At 37.8% G+C, this 17,257-nt stretch overlaps 1 protein-coding gene across 12 annotated transcripts in view; it reads right to left on the reverse strand.

The window, feature by feature from the left end:
• Nucleotides 1–17,257, reverse strand: part of CHL1 (cell adhesion molecule L1 like) — a 223,342-nt gene that overhangs the window by 11,663 nt on the left and 194,422 nt on the right. For 8 of the 12 annotated variants that reach the window (XM_089781240.1, XM_089781244.1, XM_089781247.1 and 5 more), the window contains 6 exons: nt 12,978–13,093; nt 12,353–12,557; nt 11,896–12,018; nt 10,236–10,430; nt 3,246–3,407; nt 2,431–2,562 (listed from right to left, as the gene is read on the reverse strand). In XM_089781240.1, coding sequence (XP_089637366.1) covers nt 2,431–2,562; nt 3,246–3,407; nt 10,236–10,430; nt 11,896–12,018; nt 12,353–12,557; nt 12,978–13,093 — 933 coding nt within the window. The remainder of the gene's footprint in view (nt 1–2,430; nt 2,563–3,245; nt 3,408–10,235; nt 10,431–11,895; nt 12,019–12,352; nt 12,558–12,977; nt 13,094–17,257) is intronic. The other 4 variants (XM_089781245.1, XM_089781243.1, XM_089781246.1 and 1 more) reach the window with 3 other exon arrangements.

Consider the following 17,257-nt stretch of genomic DNA (forward strand, 5'->3'; position numbering starts at 1 on the left):
AGCATCCCTTTTCCGGAAGGGATGCCAGTGTAGACACAGCCAAGGTGTGTGGGTTACATATGGACATGCTCTTTTAAGGAATTTTGGTCCCAAATGCCCATTTAAATCAATGGGAAATAGGCATCTTAATTACCTTTATAAAAATCTGGCCCTGTATGTACAAGAAAGGGCCACACTCATGCAACTGGATCCCCTAGCTTGGTTCCCTGCTTTTATGTACTGCTCAGTGAATTAAAAAAAATATCACAACTACTGTGAAAAAACATAGGGTTTTTGTCTATACTTACCAGAGGGTCAATGCTCTGGAGATAGATCATCAAGAGTTTGATTTAGTGGGTCTAATAAAGACCCGCTAAATTGAATGCTGAGAGTGCCCCTGCTGACTATGGTACTCCTTGCAATCACGAGAAGTAACATACATCAACTCCAGCTATGCAACTGTTGTAGCTGTAATTGTGTATCTTACACCAATTTCCTCCACCAGTGTAGATTTGGCCATATAGGGTTGCATTGTAACCCTGCTTGAGTAAGGGGCAATGTACAACATTTTAATATTAGCCTGTGGGTATAATGAAAATTATTGTAGTGTCTAATATTCCCATGGCACTTAAATTTCATTTCCATGTCTCTTCTCATATCTAATATTCCCATTGTTTAATTGTATTAATTGTTTAATACAAAATCTGGAGGAAAGTGGAACGGAGATTTCTAATGGTGCAGCTCGGACAACCAATTAATGCAATGCTGGATGTACTCGGAGGACATTAAAAAAGGCAAAATTCACATCAAATTACTGACAACTGAGTGGGCCTGCCAGGACATAATCTCAAAATTACCATGTGTAAGACACTGGATCAAAAGTGACCATCTATCAACTTGGAGACCCATTCACTTCTATTATACAGATTCAGGGCCTAAACAGAAATTGCTTTCTGAATCACATGTAAAATATCCTCACTAATGAAAATGAAATCCATAGGGACACTCTGGGGCATGAAATCACTTATATTTCTAAGCAGAGAAAAGTTATTCAGATATTAGCCAATGACAAGATTGATAAAAGAACAAAAGAATTGACCAGAAATGTGGAGATCTATTCGATGAGATCCCTCTTTCATCCCTAAAAGGGCCAAGAGTGGTGCAAAAGCTTTCTAAAAGCCCTGGTGCTGCTTTGAAGATAATCGCTAGTGCAATCAGAAGAGAGAACAGCAATAAATCTGCCTCCCAGTGACCCCCTCACAAGACATGGATCATTTTGGGAACAGAACCACCATGTGATGGGCTGTATCACACAGCACCATGGATATCCTGAGTAGTGTAACAGCATTCTAGGGTAGCCAACTTTCTAACTGCACAAAACTGAACACACTTGCCCAATCTCCTGCCCCCCCTTCTCAAGAAACCCAGCCTACTACTCACTCCTTCTCCAATCTCACAATTGTTTGCTCTCCCCTATCCTTACTCACTTTAAATGGGCTGAGGCAATGCCTGGCTTGCAGGAGGGGATGAGGGCTCTGACTGGGGAAAGGCGGTGGGCTCTGTGGTGGGAACAGAAATGATGGGTTCAGAGTATGGGATGGGTCTTAGGGCTGAGGCAAAAGGGGGTGTGGCCTCCTGCAAAGAGCTTGGGTGTGAGAGGAGGCTCAGGGCTGGGGCAGCAGATTGGGGTGTGGGGTTCAGGCTCTAGAAAGAAGTTTCAATGTAGGAGGGAGCTTGGGGCCAGGGCATGGGGTTGGGCTCCAGATGAGCATTTCTTATCAAGGTGGTTTCGTCTGGCCCCTAGAAGCAACTGGCATGTCTGGCTCTTAGATGAAGGTGTGGTTCCCAGGCAATGGGATCAGCAGAGCCAGCATTCAGGGAAAGAGCAGGTGTCACTAGGCCAGACACTTCTGGGAGCTGCACAGAGTCAGGGACTGCCTTAGGCCGGCTACACTACTGACTGCACTTTTAATGGCCTGATTAGTAGTGTTGACCAAAGCCGCCAGGGTCCCTTTTCAACTGGGTGTTCTGGCCAAAACCAGATGCCAGGAAATCTTACATCACACAGGGCAGCATGGGTTGTAACTAAGGTAAGACCTCTGGATGTCTCAGTTAAATGGAGGGATCCTGGAATAGCCCGTAATCAAGAAGTTTCAAAGGTGGCTTAAAGCCATCTTAGCACCACCTTCTCTGAGGTGAGTGTTCTGTGCTGCACCTCCTACAAATAGAGCACAGAATCTCATCAATTGAGTAGAGGTGTATTAATGTATATTTAATTTCACTCAAGGTTATACTTATTAAAAGCCACAAAATACAAACTTTGTATTTCAGTTGGTATAAGTTTGGCCTTTGGGACTGAAGGCAAAATATTGAGGCATATTCACTTTAAGTTATTTGTGTGAAGAATGACAGGTACATAAATATCTTTAAAAGTATTACAGCATCATTTACCTGAGTATTTTCCACCTTTATTTCTTTTGACAAAGCACATAGTTAGCATCAACAAAGTAAGCAAAGCGATGGCACACATCAATCCAATAAACCAGCCTTGGGTGGAGATTCCCTCATAAATACCAGCATACGCTTTGTAAAAAGAGAGATGTAAAAACATGTAACAATAAAACAGAATATTTTAGCCATAAAAAAAATTTAACACTTTTGGAACTAAACCTGAATTGCACCAAACTATTGCTATTTACTGCTTTGCTGATTTCAGTGTAGCATAAATAAAGGATAAATACTAGCTTTAATAAATAATGTTCACATTTAAGGGAAATAAAGTGTGTGCAACACAACAGATATAAAGTAATTCCAAAGCAGTGTTTGATTCAGAGGATTAACGCCAAACAGGAAAGTTGGATAGAAAATTGATAGCCTCTCATGCAAGCAGTTTTGCAACAGATATAGAGTTAAAGGTGTTTAGGATACATGCAAACTGCTCAGCTAGCCACACTGATGAGGTAAAATGTAATAATGCCTACCTAATTAAAATAGCATAGTTGTTAAAACCTGTAAATAATATGTATTAGAAATTATTTGAGTCATTATTTACTATTGGGAAGATAAAATACAAGTCTGAATTTAAAAATTATGGATTCATTCTTGCACCTATTGAAATAAATGGCAAGAGTCTAAGATTTCAGTATTTAACTGTTAAACTCTAATTATACAATGTAACATTTAATATCATTATGTCTTGAAAAATAAAATAAAATAATCTTGTTTTATCACAGTGGAGTTATCCCCCAAAGGGTTTCGTTTCTCACCTCTCTCCCTTGTCTCAATTACATCTTCAAAAATGCTATTGTTATCAACCCAATTCTTAGTCACTAGACGAACTGTATATTCAGTTCCAGGCTCAAGTGCCTCAATGGGGTGAAACTTTTGGGTGGGATTTACTGCTTCTGAAATCTTCCCGATCCCTTTACCTATGAAACGTACATAGTCAAATCACATTGATTAATTCTGTTCATTGAGTAGCAGGATTCCGAAATGCACAGTTACAAATGATTTAAGTAACAAGTGGTAATACGTTACTCTAATACAGCATACATGTTTAGCAATTGCCTTTGGATAGCATATCTTATTTTTTTAAAGGCAGACAAGAAAATAAAGTAGAAAAGCATTTTCTGTGTTTGCTCTTTGATGTTATGCAAGATAAAATCAGCATCAAACTGAAATAATTCTGAGATGTATGGTTTTTTTAAATTTAAGAATGAAAATAAATTGTTCGAATGAGACATATAGGATTATAGACCTGCTTTAACTAATGAATGCTTAATTTAAAAAACACACCTGAATATGATTTTGGTTTATTTAAATGAACTGTTGCTTGATCCATCTCATTAAATTGGAATAAAGGAGATAAGACTAAGGCTACGGTTACCAATTTTGGCTGGACACACTCTTGGAGGTTTCATAACATGATATAATCTTTAGTTGTTGGAGACTCCAGGACAATCCAGGAGAGTTGGCAACACTGAGGCCCCTGCTATCCTGAAGCAGATAATGCTCTTTCTCACAGGAAAAATCATATTGCAATTTATACTCAAATTTTCCTTACTACAATAAATCTCCATGTCCCCATTTATTTGACAATTGTACTAAAACTATAAGTAAGCGCTTCTTTAGGTAAACATGAAGGGTTTTTAAAATTGTATTTCTATATACAATCTTTACGTATTCTAACTGATATTTAATTTATATAGAAAGTATTTTCAATCTTTTTTTTTGGGGGGGGAGGGGGACGGTTCCAACAAAATCTGTCTTGCACTCCTTTTGCTTTCAAAACTCTCACTGACTTGAACAGAATGTTTTTTCTTGGATCCAGGACTGTGGTTTATTAAGTGTACTTTACAAGAAATTCATGCTAATTGCAAAATGAAGCAACTATTATTCACTACACTGAAGAGAGCAGGATTTGCCCCCATCATGGGCTCAGTATAGTATAAGTCATATATGGTATCAGCCTAATCCAAAGTCCATTAATTCTAAAGGCTGTCATTGATGTCAATGGACTTTCAAATCAGGCCTTGGTAGAACAGTTTCCAGGTCTAGTGTTAGACACCAAACTTTGGTGAAAAATATTAAAATATTTGCCTTTTTACTTCTGTTTGTTTCCTTAATTTAACTGATCAACATTCTAAAGCCAGCTAAACAAAGGGATGTTTTTATGGTTATGTATACATACAGCATAACTCAAAAACTGCTTGACCAATTTGTGCTTATAATATGGACAGTAAAGCAATGTGGAATACTGCTGAAACCGGTAAGCAAGCAAACAAAAAGCTCTGAGCGATTAGCCCTTGGTTGATAACTGAAGGAAAAGAAAAAAGAGATTTAAGAATAGAATAGACATGGTTAAAGAATCTGTTGAGGATAAGTTTTCCAAGACAAATATACATACATCACAGTAAGCGGTTAAATTAGTAGGCCACTGGGAATCAGACAGAACATGTTCAATTGGAATAATGCTGATAGAAAAGCACAGCATATTAGCATCACATTATCTAGTGGTAGGTTTTACAAAATGAGCTACATGAAGGTAAGCTATACTTGTTAATCAAACTGCAAATTAAACAAGACATTGCAGGTACATTTTCATTACATTTTGTAAAATCAGGATGTCTTTTGTAAAATCAGAACACTGTGATTCAAAGAAAAGCTAACCATAAAGTAACAAGAAATAAAGCTCTGCTAGGAAAACTGTAACTCTGTTGGTAAATAAACACCATAAAACATTTAAAAGACATCGGCAGACAAGGTAATCATAAACACCAGTTGGTATGCATCATAGGTCTGATCTTGTATCTCTACTCACTGAGAACCTGAGGCAGCAAAGCACTTAAACTTGTCCTTAACTTTAAACATACGAGTTATCCCACTGAAACCATTTATTTAATGCCATGACTCTCATATTTAAAGTTAAAATGCTTTGTGGGATCAGGGACTAGGTGTATAGCTTATAAGGCTGGCCAGATTGGGAACAAAATTGTACATCATGAGTTCTGCAGGACTTTTCATATTTGGCATCACAACGTTGTATAAAGGATTTTCTGTATCCTAATATGTAACATAGGAGTCCAATGGGGACTGTGGGGGTGTGGGTGATTTCTTTCCATGTAAATCTGGTCTGCATTATAAAACTAAATGCTATACATGGCCTATGGAAAAGAAATAAGGTGTAACCAAGGGCATGTCTACACTACAGAGTTATTTCGAAGTAACTCCTGTTATTTTGAAATAACAGGGCGAGCCTCCACACAGCAAGCCCATTATTTCAAGATTATTTCAAAATAATAACCTCTCGTTCTATGAGGAACAACATCTATTTTGAAATTGCTACTTCAAAATAGTGGTAGTGTGGATGCTCAGCTGCTGTTCTTTCAAAATAACTACTCCCCAGAGTCGTTCAAAGTAATTACTTCCCAGTGCTTCCTGGTGCTGTAAGTCAAGATAGCACATCCACATTAAGGGAGCCTGCCTCGGACTAATTTCAAGGCTTCCCTGTACTGTGGAGATGCTATTTTGAAATCGTTATTTGGGGAGTTATTATTTCGAAATAACTTATTTTGAAATAACCTTGTAGTGTGGACATAGCCTGAGGGAAGATTGGTAGAGGAAATAGAACAAAATAATATAAAATTCCCTGGGGTGGGGAGCAGGGCAAAGACATACAAGGAAGGAAATGTTTACTCAATATACTGCAAGGTCAGTAAACTACAGAAATTGGCTTCAGAAAACTGAAAGCAGTTAGGTTAGGTTTTAAGCTACAATACAGTAAAATAAACTTTAGTAATAAAAATTTATCGCCAGCATTTGTCATCTCTCCTCTACTATTTATCATCCATATCATGGGATTCACATGAACATTAAACACTGAACTGCAATTTTACAATATTCCTATTGGATTTAGAGATTTATGAGAACAATGGAACATACTTTCTTTTTTTATTGAAGCCTATAGAATAATGGGAAAACAAGATAAACCTCCCCCAAAGACTTACTATAGTGTTGGTTCTCCAAAAGTTAGCACATCTGTTATGAAGCTTACTTATTAAAAACAAAAAGATTGGCAATCTTGCACCTGAATTATAATTGTAGGTAATATTTTAATTTATAACAACACCTGTCTGAATACATCTGCTTGGAATAAATGGAAATATCCTTTCATCAGGTTTCCTCCACAGAATGGCTATTAAAAACTTATAAATATGCATCATAATTACACTCTACCTTCTGGGCTTTTGTATTCTAGGAGGTAGTTCATGCTGATTGGTAGGGATCTTTTATTTTTTAACTGATAGTTTACAATTAGTGTCATGTCCCTAGAATTCATTAGATGAAAATTATTAGGTCATCCTGCTTAGCTTGACACTCAAACTATCTGTCTTGACTCTTGGGTTGTTGGTCTTTTGAATATTGCACAGAAAAGAGGGTTGCTCATTTTACCTTACTACCATTTGTAGCTGATTTAATTGTAGCAAGAATTCACTAGATAATGTTTAGAATAGCAGTGCCCTGGTTAAGGAAAAGCAGGTATGTACACCGGGGCTTGCAGAGTAGCTCCCAGAATATGTGCAGATCAGCAGTGTGGCTTGCGAGGGCAGGTTTTGTTGATGTGGAGAAAGCTCCTTGAGGAGCTGAATAAATGTTGGGGTGTGGGAGCTGTTAACCAAATTGGTCACCACTCAAGAAATGATTGCATTAGGATGTTATTCTGTTTGGCTAAGAATGCTGTGGTTTTTATCCCTCAAAATATCCTATGGCAAAGGAGAACTGAGTAGTATCTTATTTCATGTGATGACAGGCTACTCCCCTAAGATTAAAATGCATCAATTCAATGTTTTTCAGGTATAATAGAAAACAAGCAAGCATAATAATATACCTTTAATATATATTATAATGTCAGATCAAATATGCCATGTGCCAAACATGACTAAATCCATACCCACAAGCCTCCTAGACAGCTATATTTCTCTGGGACAGTGCATTTTCCAAAACATACAACACAGTATGTAACAGTTGAGTACTAGACTAATGGGAGCTTTAGAAGCCCTAAAAGACATACAAAGGTAGATTTTTTTTCTTTTGAAAATGGAGCACATTGTAGGCTCTGGTTGTTTGGTATTCAATGTAATTTTATAGAGTCTCATTCCATAGTAGAATCACATTTTAAATGTTCCACTTTAAATCTGGGCAACTGTAACTGATATGCCTTGACTATGCTCCCTTTTTTGACAGACTATATAACTTATTTAAATGATACAGCTACAAATTTTATCAGCCTCTTTGCATTGTGAGCACAGTGGGCAAAATAAAAAATGTGTAGCTGGATTCAGCTTAATTTAAATTGAGCTGCCACAGTGTCTACACTGCGGGAGCCTATGGGAGCATATGCTCCCATCAGCATCCCTTACTCCTCACAGAATGAGGAGTACAGGACACCAGTGGGGGGTTGCACCCAATGTTCAATTTAGGGGCCTACTCTAGACCCACTAAACTGAATGCTAGCAGATCGACTTCTGGAGGGTCGATTTTCTCCGTAGTGTAGACAAGCCCTTAGAGTTTATTGAGATTATGCTGTTCTATTTGTTGTGCAATATGCCACTCTTACTTTCAATAGAATCTCTTGCTGCCATTGCAATTGAAACAAAATCCTTTGAAAGAAAAGAAAGCAAACAAGGGGAAAATTCCTATTTGTTTATCATGTTTCTTAGCCACATATTACTGATAGCATTACCAAGATTCTTTTAAAACCTAGAGTTACACATAGTTCTGCAAATTAACAACATCCTAAATGACCAAATGTAGGACTCCTGATCTCAGCAAAGAATAAATGCCAAATGAAGAAGCACTGTATTTTACTAGGCTTAGATAGAATATAAAATACATTTTTAAATTATGTTATCATGGACAAAACTCTGATATCTAAAATTATCTTTTTTTAATTTAGCCATTAATATCATATATCAGTAAACATCTCACACTTCCCTTAATAGTATACGAAACAGGGAGAACAGAAAGGATACTGGAAATAGAGGCCCCTTATTAATATAGTGCCAGATTTTCCATGGCTCTGAAAAGGATACACTGTACAGTAGATTTGGAGGACATATGCAATGTATGGTGGGACTGATTTACGTCAGTGAAAAGGCATTAATTCAACCTTATGACCAGTATAATATACAGTTACCTAAGGGAAAGAATGTGGCAGAATAGCCCAGCCTAAAGGCTTGTTTAAGTGAAATCAAAACTGGTCTGTGATAGTTTTTCTATCAGGTATTGAATCTGGAAGGAGATCGTTACATTCAAGTGGCTTTGATGATGGGAAACAACATGAACTACCAAAGGTGGAATAACAGAATATTTCACACCTTGTTATCTATTGGTATCCTAAGACTTTCCTAAATAATTTCCTGAGCAAGAGCATATGTTATGTGTGGATTTAATTAGACATGGAGTCCTGGATCAAGATTTGGATGCATTAGTCTGGTCTGGGTAGGTTGATTCCTGGAAATAATATTGCACAAACTGCAGGTCTGACTGGAAACTTTCTGAAGTCCAAGGAGAACATGAGAGGGTGTGTATTTATTTGTGTGTGCATGTGTGTGTGTGTGCGCGCACAACTGAGTTCATCATAGGGTAGGCAATCTTTGACAATTTGTATAGGGTGAAAATTGGGAAATTTGTCTTTAGATCTATTCATGGATTTGGAAAGATACTGAAATGCATCACATGAACAACCAGGTCTTTATGCACAAACATTCATTAAGGATAATAAGAATTAAATAATGTGGAAGATGACAAAATGAGATGGGTGTGTCTGTTTCACAGATGAGACTTTAAATGCTCCTTAATGATTAGATCCTGAAATCAGGAGTGGTACATGAACTGGATTAAGAATCTTTTTTTTTTTTTTTTTTTTTTTTTGCCAGGAACTGTGCTTTGGCTTCAGCACCTGAAGAGACTATGCAGGATGAAAGCCAGCTAGGATATGAAGTTACATGGCTACCATATGTTATAAGTGTTAAAAATTATGAGGTCAGGCCATTTCTGCTGATCACATTCGTTTAATCTTTTTCTGTGGTATGTCACCAGCAATTATTGTTGATTAATAGCTAGGAACTTGTTCATTGGTACTGTAGAACTTTCAGAGTTGCTGAGCACAGTATATTTTATTTCAGCTAAATGAGACAGACTGGCTTGTTCTTTTAATTTTCTTGCAAATCACTGGACGTTAAAGCTGTAGGATAGCAAGTAGCCTATAAATGTATTTCACTGTGTAAGTTTATGGAATAATAATGCTATGCATGAGCAAACACACTATTGCTAGCCTTATGCTAATCTTGATTTGTGGGTTACCAAATTCTGCCCTCAAATGACAACATATGGCTTCCATTAATACCTCTCAGAATCCAAAATGGCCATTCCACAGCAGAATATGGTCTTATAATATTATCAAAGACAGGCTTTTGTGTTCTCCAGCGTCCTGTTCATGGTTACTAAAGGCAAATTGCTAGTTTTAATAATATCAGATGAGTTAATTGTTTGGTTGATGTTGCTGCACAGTGACACAAAATAACTAAACCATTTTTGAAGGATCCAGGTTCCAACATTTAAAATTTCACTGACTGTGCTAAGGCAAAGCAGATTTTAAAAGCAAACAATTCCTTCTAATCAGAGAGGAACATGTCAAAACTGGAACAATCTCAATAGATTTACCATTATTACAACCTCTCGTCATTAAATTATACCTCCTGTTAACTTACTCCCTTCAGTTATTGTTAATCCTTCTTCTGTGATTGGTTTCCCACAGCCTTTTATAGTACAGGCCTTCACGTAGAATTTATACTTAGTGCTGGAGCTCAGATTAGAAAACCTCCAGCTGAAAGTTGAAGGGTTTGTAATATTGACATCATTTAGTGGTCCAATCTCATTGGTTTCATTTACTGAAAGAGAAACAATAGAGTTCATTCAGGCATGGAAGCTAAATGTTACCAAAATGTGAGTGTATCAAAACAGCTGATAGAAAAATGTGGTTTATAGTAAGTAGGAAGGATGATATTTTAAATAATTGTATATCTTACTATGCTGATGTATTTGTGAGTCTTCAAATGGGATTTACCATGTCTAAATCAATCAATTGTATGATTGGATATTATGTAATGGAAAAGATTCTGTGATTCTAGAGGTCTCTTTACTGAAAAAAGAGAAAGGCCTGACTGTTAGGGCTATACAAAATGGTGGTCTAGAACCCTCATAAATGCTCATTAATTTAGAATGCTCAAGAATTTTCCTTTTGCTTCCAAATATCAGTCTGGGTTCTTAAACTTTGACAGGCCTGAAGCCATGATGCAAGTTTCTGGGGTGCTTGCAGGAAGTCTAGCAGCTGACTGGTGTATACGTAATGGCCATTTGAACACCCTTACTTGGCCCTCTCCAAAACTGGAAAGCATCCAACCATTACCCTTACCAAAGTACTGCATTACAAAAATAAGAGTGCAGTTTCCTTATGAAGGATAAATACTGAGTGACAAGTTCATAACAAGCATGTCCTTTGGCAACACGTGTTGAACATCCATTCCATTCCAACAGAGTATGATAAATTACCCTACAAACTTACCCCCAGTGTTTGACTGTACTGGTAAATTAAAATTGATAATGCAACACAAACTTTCCTCCCTCAACTTGGTGGCTCCTGGACTATATCTCTTCTATCTCCTTCGCTTCTTTTGCCCCCCACAAGACATGCTTTATTTTTATTTCCTTGATATCCTAGTTACACTCCATTGGACCCACCCAATTGTATGACTCAGCAGTAATTTTCTGACTCTAAAATACAGGGTTTTTACAAATGGGCAGAGCATTTGCTGAAATGAAATCAATAAATAAAATGGATAAATGGTCACAAAAATTTTGCATTATTTGCCCAGCTGTAGCAAGTATGCATGTTTAAAGATTCTAAGCCAATGCACATGAGTCATGCATTATTATCACAAATTATTTCTTCTTTGAAAAATCAGGTGCATTTCTAAAAACAGCTATGTATTTTCTCAGTACTGTTTAACTATTGGGTTAACCGTTTGTGAATTTGAAAACATTTATTACATGATTTCATTAATTTGTAAGAGTCTCTCAATGTACCATGATTGCACGATGAGCTTATCTAGGCAGAAAAAGAAAATGCTGAAAACCTCTTCCCTTGGAAAATGGAATTGGCCTGCCCCCAGCAGGCTAAACTAACATCTGTAATTTTAGAATATTTTTTCTGTGCTGAACAAATTGTGACTTACAGTTGAAAAGGATTACTTTGCAGTTACTATATGTTTTAAATAACATTGTATTTAAAATACTGTTTGATATAAATATGACCTATTTGCTAAAACTCTACATCAAAGCAGAACATGTACTTACTTATCTGGTATTGCAAAATGTAGCCAGTAAGAAAGCCATTTGGTTTTCTTGGAAGTCCCCATGACAGAGTGACAGAATCCTTATCAAATGATAGTATTCTTAGAAAGCGTGGCTGTTCAGGGACTGGAAAACATAGGAACTGACTTAGTTTCAATGAATGTAGGTATTATCTTAGCTGCTCAGACTCCATACACTCCAGTTAGTTTGACACTTCATCCAATATGCACGGTTCTCCATTCTTCGTCAACATATGATAAATGCTTAGACCTGATCCAGCAAGATGCTTGCTGACTATCTCTTGAAAGTTCTCGTTAACTCCCATTTACTGAGTTGATTTGGACTTTTCTATTGGATAATTGCATGAAACTCTTTTTTTTATGCTAGCATAATAATATACATAATATATCGATGAATGTTTGTTTAACTTCCTCCATCCCATTATTTAGTTTTTTCTTACCTCCTTCTGGAGTTTGGAATATGGTTGGAGAGCTTTCAGGTCCAGCTCCTTTTGCATTGAAAGCCAAAACAGCTAAGTGAAATTCACTAAATGGCTCTAGACCAGGAATCATTCCATAATTTCTGTCTCCTGTAAATGTTAGGAAGTGTTTGTCTGGGTGATGTTGTTTTCCATCCATCAAACTCCTTGTTTTCCACCAAATGACCTGTATGAAGAAGGGCAATTCTGTAAGAATATATTGATACAGTGGCTCTATTTCAGGATACTTCCGGTATCCTGTAATTGCTATTCTGCGTCTTGACAAATAGCTACATATCTTTCAAAATAATGGGTGTACTATTCCGATGTTCCTGTAAACTTCATTCCATGAGGGTTAAGAGATGTTTTGGAATACCAGCTTATTTTGAAATTGTTGCAAAATAAGCTATTGCGAAATTAACTTGAAATAAGCTTGTTTTGAGATAAGGGTGCAGTGTAAACACACCTTAACTGATTAAGTTCTGAAGAGATGAACACTGCTATGATATCCCTCGACTTCACAACAACTGTTTTAAGCTGAGACACAGGATTTATCTAACACAGCATGAAAAGGCATCTGATAATTTGAAGAATAAATTATGATAACCTTATGTCCTTTTAAGTGTCCACGAACTCGGTCTCTTGGAATGCTGGACCAGATCGCTTTAACTAGTGTGCTATTCATCACTTCCACCATTACACTTGAAGGAGCAGCATCTGGAACTGTAAATATGTAGGTGTTATATATACTGAGCATACTCCTTGGGAGTTATTTTCAAAGAGTAGCTCTAAATGTATAGATACTGCATGCCCAGCTAGCATGGGTACAAACAGCAGCATAGATAGTGAGGCACTGGTCAGGTGAGTAGAGGGTCCTGCGCATCTAATCATTAGGAAATATCCCTTATATGGGTCTCTACATGCCAAAGAAGCACCTCTGATGCCTACAGTGCTATTTTTAGTACAGTAGCATCCCTGTTGTCCTGCTGGAGCCTTTCCCTACCACAGAAGAAGGCTGCTCTAGCTTCAGGGAGTGCCGGAATCTTTCTCTGCCATAGCTGGACAGTCTCTGGCAGTGGAACGAGTCTATGGCAGCTCCCTGAGTCCTTTCACATTAACAGGAGGGAGGGAGAGTCTTTTGTTGTCCTGTGTAGCTACACAGTGCAGTGAATGTGGATGTAGTCTTCCTTTCACTGAGATGTGTAGTTATATGCATCCCACATGCCATAGCAAAGGTAGGCAATTGAGCAGGCCAGCTGACAGGGGAGACAAAGGCAGCAGTTGCCCAGGGGCCTGGCGATTCAAAGGGGCCCGGAGCTCCCAGCCACCACGGGTGTTCCTATGGCAGTGGCTGGAACCTCAGGCCCCTTTGAATTGCCACCAGAGCACTGCTCTGCATGGTTCTGAGAGCTTGGGGGCGGAGTGTGTCACAATCTAGACAGTGCTAATGGCTGACTGTCCTCGGCCCTGCCCCTTCTGCCAGAGGGCCCAGCCTGTCTGGGGGTGAACACCTGGGGCCACCACACACCTTGACCCTGCATCTGGATGCTGGCCCCACTGCAAGTGACGAAGAGATCACAATTCCCCCAAGCTACTCCGCCTGGTTCAGGTTATAGAGGCTCATGCTTTTAAGGCGAGCTCTACACTATGGCCTTTTTTCGGAAAAAGCTACACAGATTACGCTCCACAATTTGCGTAGCTTTTTCCATTTGCTTTTCCGGAAGAGGCTTTTCTACCATTTGGCCCCGTCTAGACTAGAACGAGGTATGCAGGGTTCCCTGAAAGAGCACGTTTTCTCTTCTGAAAAGTAGAAGAGAAAACGTGTTCCCTGGATGCAGCGGATCAGGTCCATAAAAAGCAAATTGCAAGTGGAATTGAACACAAACAGTGAAATTTTACTTTTTTACTTAACTTTCACTATCTATGGGATGATTTGTTGTCCTGTATTAATATGGAGACCGTGAAAAACCTTGTCCCTCGCCTCACACTCACAATCAGGGAACAAGAGCTCTTACTGCTATGAGACTCTCAGTAGTAAGGGTTTGCTGGCTCAGGCCTTAAATTAGCAAACTATCAGAGAAATTGTAGATACATCTATAAATCTAATACAAAGATTTATCAAAATCATTTTATAATATAGGAACTTTGTAAGTCTTTTAACTTTGTATTATGTCTTTTCATAATGGCTTATAGAAACTTTGTATTAGCCTGATAATGTAGTCTCCTTATAATGCTTCATATTGTAGAAACTTTGTATTAAGTCCTTTCATAATTTGTATTAAGTCTTTTCATATTGTAGAAATGTTATATTAAGTCTTTTTATAATGTAGAAACTTTTTATAATGTTATAGTCCTTAGGAATAATTAAGGTAAAAAAATGCCTTTGTATTACAAGTAGAATAGAACTTTCCCCTTTTACTTGATTGCCCCATTGAATGAATGAGGCATGGAAGGCAAGCACCTCCAAACAACTGCAACTGTTGGAGAGGGGAATAGGATCAGATCCAAGGATACTAAGACCTGTCAAGTGGACAATAAGGCCTGTCAAGTGAGAAAGATCAGACTTACTAAGTCAGAAGCAAGTACCTTGGGAGTCAGAAGCAAGCACCTTCTTTGGAAGAAAATTAAAAAACCCTCTTTGAAGATGAATGTTGTAGCATTGAAGACAACACCCAGAAGAAGGCACCATAAATGACTAACATCGCAGCTAAAGATGACTAATAGATCTGCATGAGAGGGAAGCTACTATAAATGTAAGATGTCTTGCAGGGGACCCCAGGACTCGTCTTGTCAACACTGAAGCATTATCCGGATTAGCAGAAGCCCAGCTCCTGTTCCCCGCATCTAACTCACCTGGCCAGTGAAGTTAAGGGGAGCAACAAGTTGATAACAACAACAAAACCGAGTGTGTTTGCATGTGAATGAGTGTGGTATATCATATGCATATGATACATATATAATGTGTGTGTATATATATATATATATATATATATATATATATATATATATATATATATAATGTGTGTATATAAACCCAATAAATGTGGCATTTTGCCTTATCCTCCTGAAAAAGATCCGGTGTAGTTCTTTAAGCACCACAAAATGAAATACAACAATCATTGCCCATTGAAAGCAGCTACTTTCCAACCAATAATTTAGCTAATTCTAACAGGTCATTCAATGGAATTTCAAAACAAAACCTGAGGGTTAGTTTCTTTCTATCACATCCAGAACAGTTTCTTTGTTAAGCTATTGTTTGATTTTTATGATAATATCATGATGTTTTTTATAGCACCTACTGGGAATAGACATAGACTGAGCTCATGTCAAGAAGGAGCCACAATAGAGAGGCTGGAGGAATGGCCCTGGAGTAACATCTGTAAAACAGTGCCTTTCAGCAATGGCTAATGCACAGCATGATGTATTAAAGACAGATTTTGGTTGTCTGTCCATTTTAATAAGTAATACAATAAACAGTTACGTCAGTTAGCTAATCTCTTAAAGGCTTTTTTTGTAGGCCATTCAAGCTGTCCAAGTTGTTTTCCTAATAGCAAAATAGATGAATGTTTCAGACAGGGGATGCAAACTGCCTGACTTTACATAATAAGGTTAATCTGCAAAATCTGAAAGATGTACAATTTGTAGACACTTCTGACCCTGGCTTGTGAGCTGTCCTCAGCCCTGCTGCTAATGACTAATGCACTGGACATTTGTCATTTGTATCAGGGAATCTTGGCTCCCCATGCTAGCTGGTTACACTGGTATTTATTTATTTATTTGAATGTTTTTAGCCCGCCTCACTATTTAAAATATTTGAGGCGACTTACAAAATGTTTTAAACAAAATACATATATATATATATAAATTTAAAATACGAGACCCCAGAGGGACATAAAACCCTCATTGATTTAAATCCCTAAATCCTAAAAAGATTTGCTGATGTTGCTTAACTGGGTTGCCCACTGCAGAAAATCTTGGTTTGTCATCATTGCATCTGGGGATTATACAATCCTCCCGTGTCTTTTTAAACAACATGGGAGAGAAAAAAAATCACATAGTGTTAAGAGGAATTGGAAGGGATTTCCCAATCATATAGTAGCCAGAAGCATGTTTGTATTAACTCCATCAGCTGTGATGCAGCATTAGTGCTGTCACTTTTGCATTAAATGCTCACTGGAGGAACATGATTACTAACAAGCACTATGGTGTGAGAAATTGGCAGGTACAGGTAGATTGCTAGTATCACAGACTGATGCTCATATTACAAAAGGAATAGCAAACATGATTATGTAAGAAACTGGGGCAAACAAGTTCCTTGAGGGCTTAAAATCTATGAACAGAGATTTATGATACGAGCACACAATGCTTATATCAAGGCAGTCATTTAAGAAGAAAGAACGATGCAGTTTGGACACCGGAAAGTGATGCCTCACTTTGAGAAGTGGCCTCCAATTATGACAGGAACACCATGAGATCCGCAGTTATTTGAAAGATCAAACTAGCACTTACAGAATTAGAATGTGTGTCTAGTAAGTGGAGTTTCTATCAAAAGCAATAATACTGAGTGAAATTTGGGGTGGCTGTGAAGCATACATATTAAGAGCGGCACAAATGGATCCAGTTTGAAAGAGATGATTGTGAAGGTCATTTCATGAGAAAGTACGCTATTCCTAGCACAATACACAATGGATAGCTGTGTCAGTATCATGGACAAAACTATGCTTAAAATATGTAATGTTAAAATATACTAAGATGCTTTCTGCCCATGCAAGGCTCTGATATTACTTGGTAAACGCAACAGATCTAGTGCTGATACATTCTTCAGTATTCAGAGGAGAGCCTTCATGATAGTGACACCTGTGTTCCCTTGTGTGGCTGGTTCATCAT

The sequence above is a fragment of the Pelodiscus sinensis genome, chromosome 11 (genome assembly GCF_052426305.1).
Source record: "Pelodiscus sinensis isolate ZL-2025 chromosome 11, ASM5242630v1, whole genome shotgun sequence".
In the NCBI taxonomy this organism is placed as follows: Eukaryota; Metazoa; Chordata; order Testudines; family Trionychidae; genus Pelodiscus; species Pelodiscus sinensis.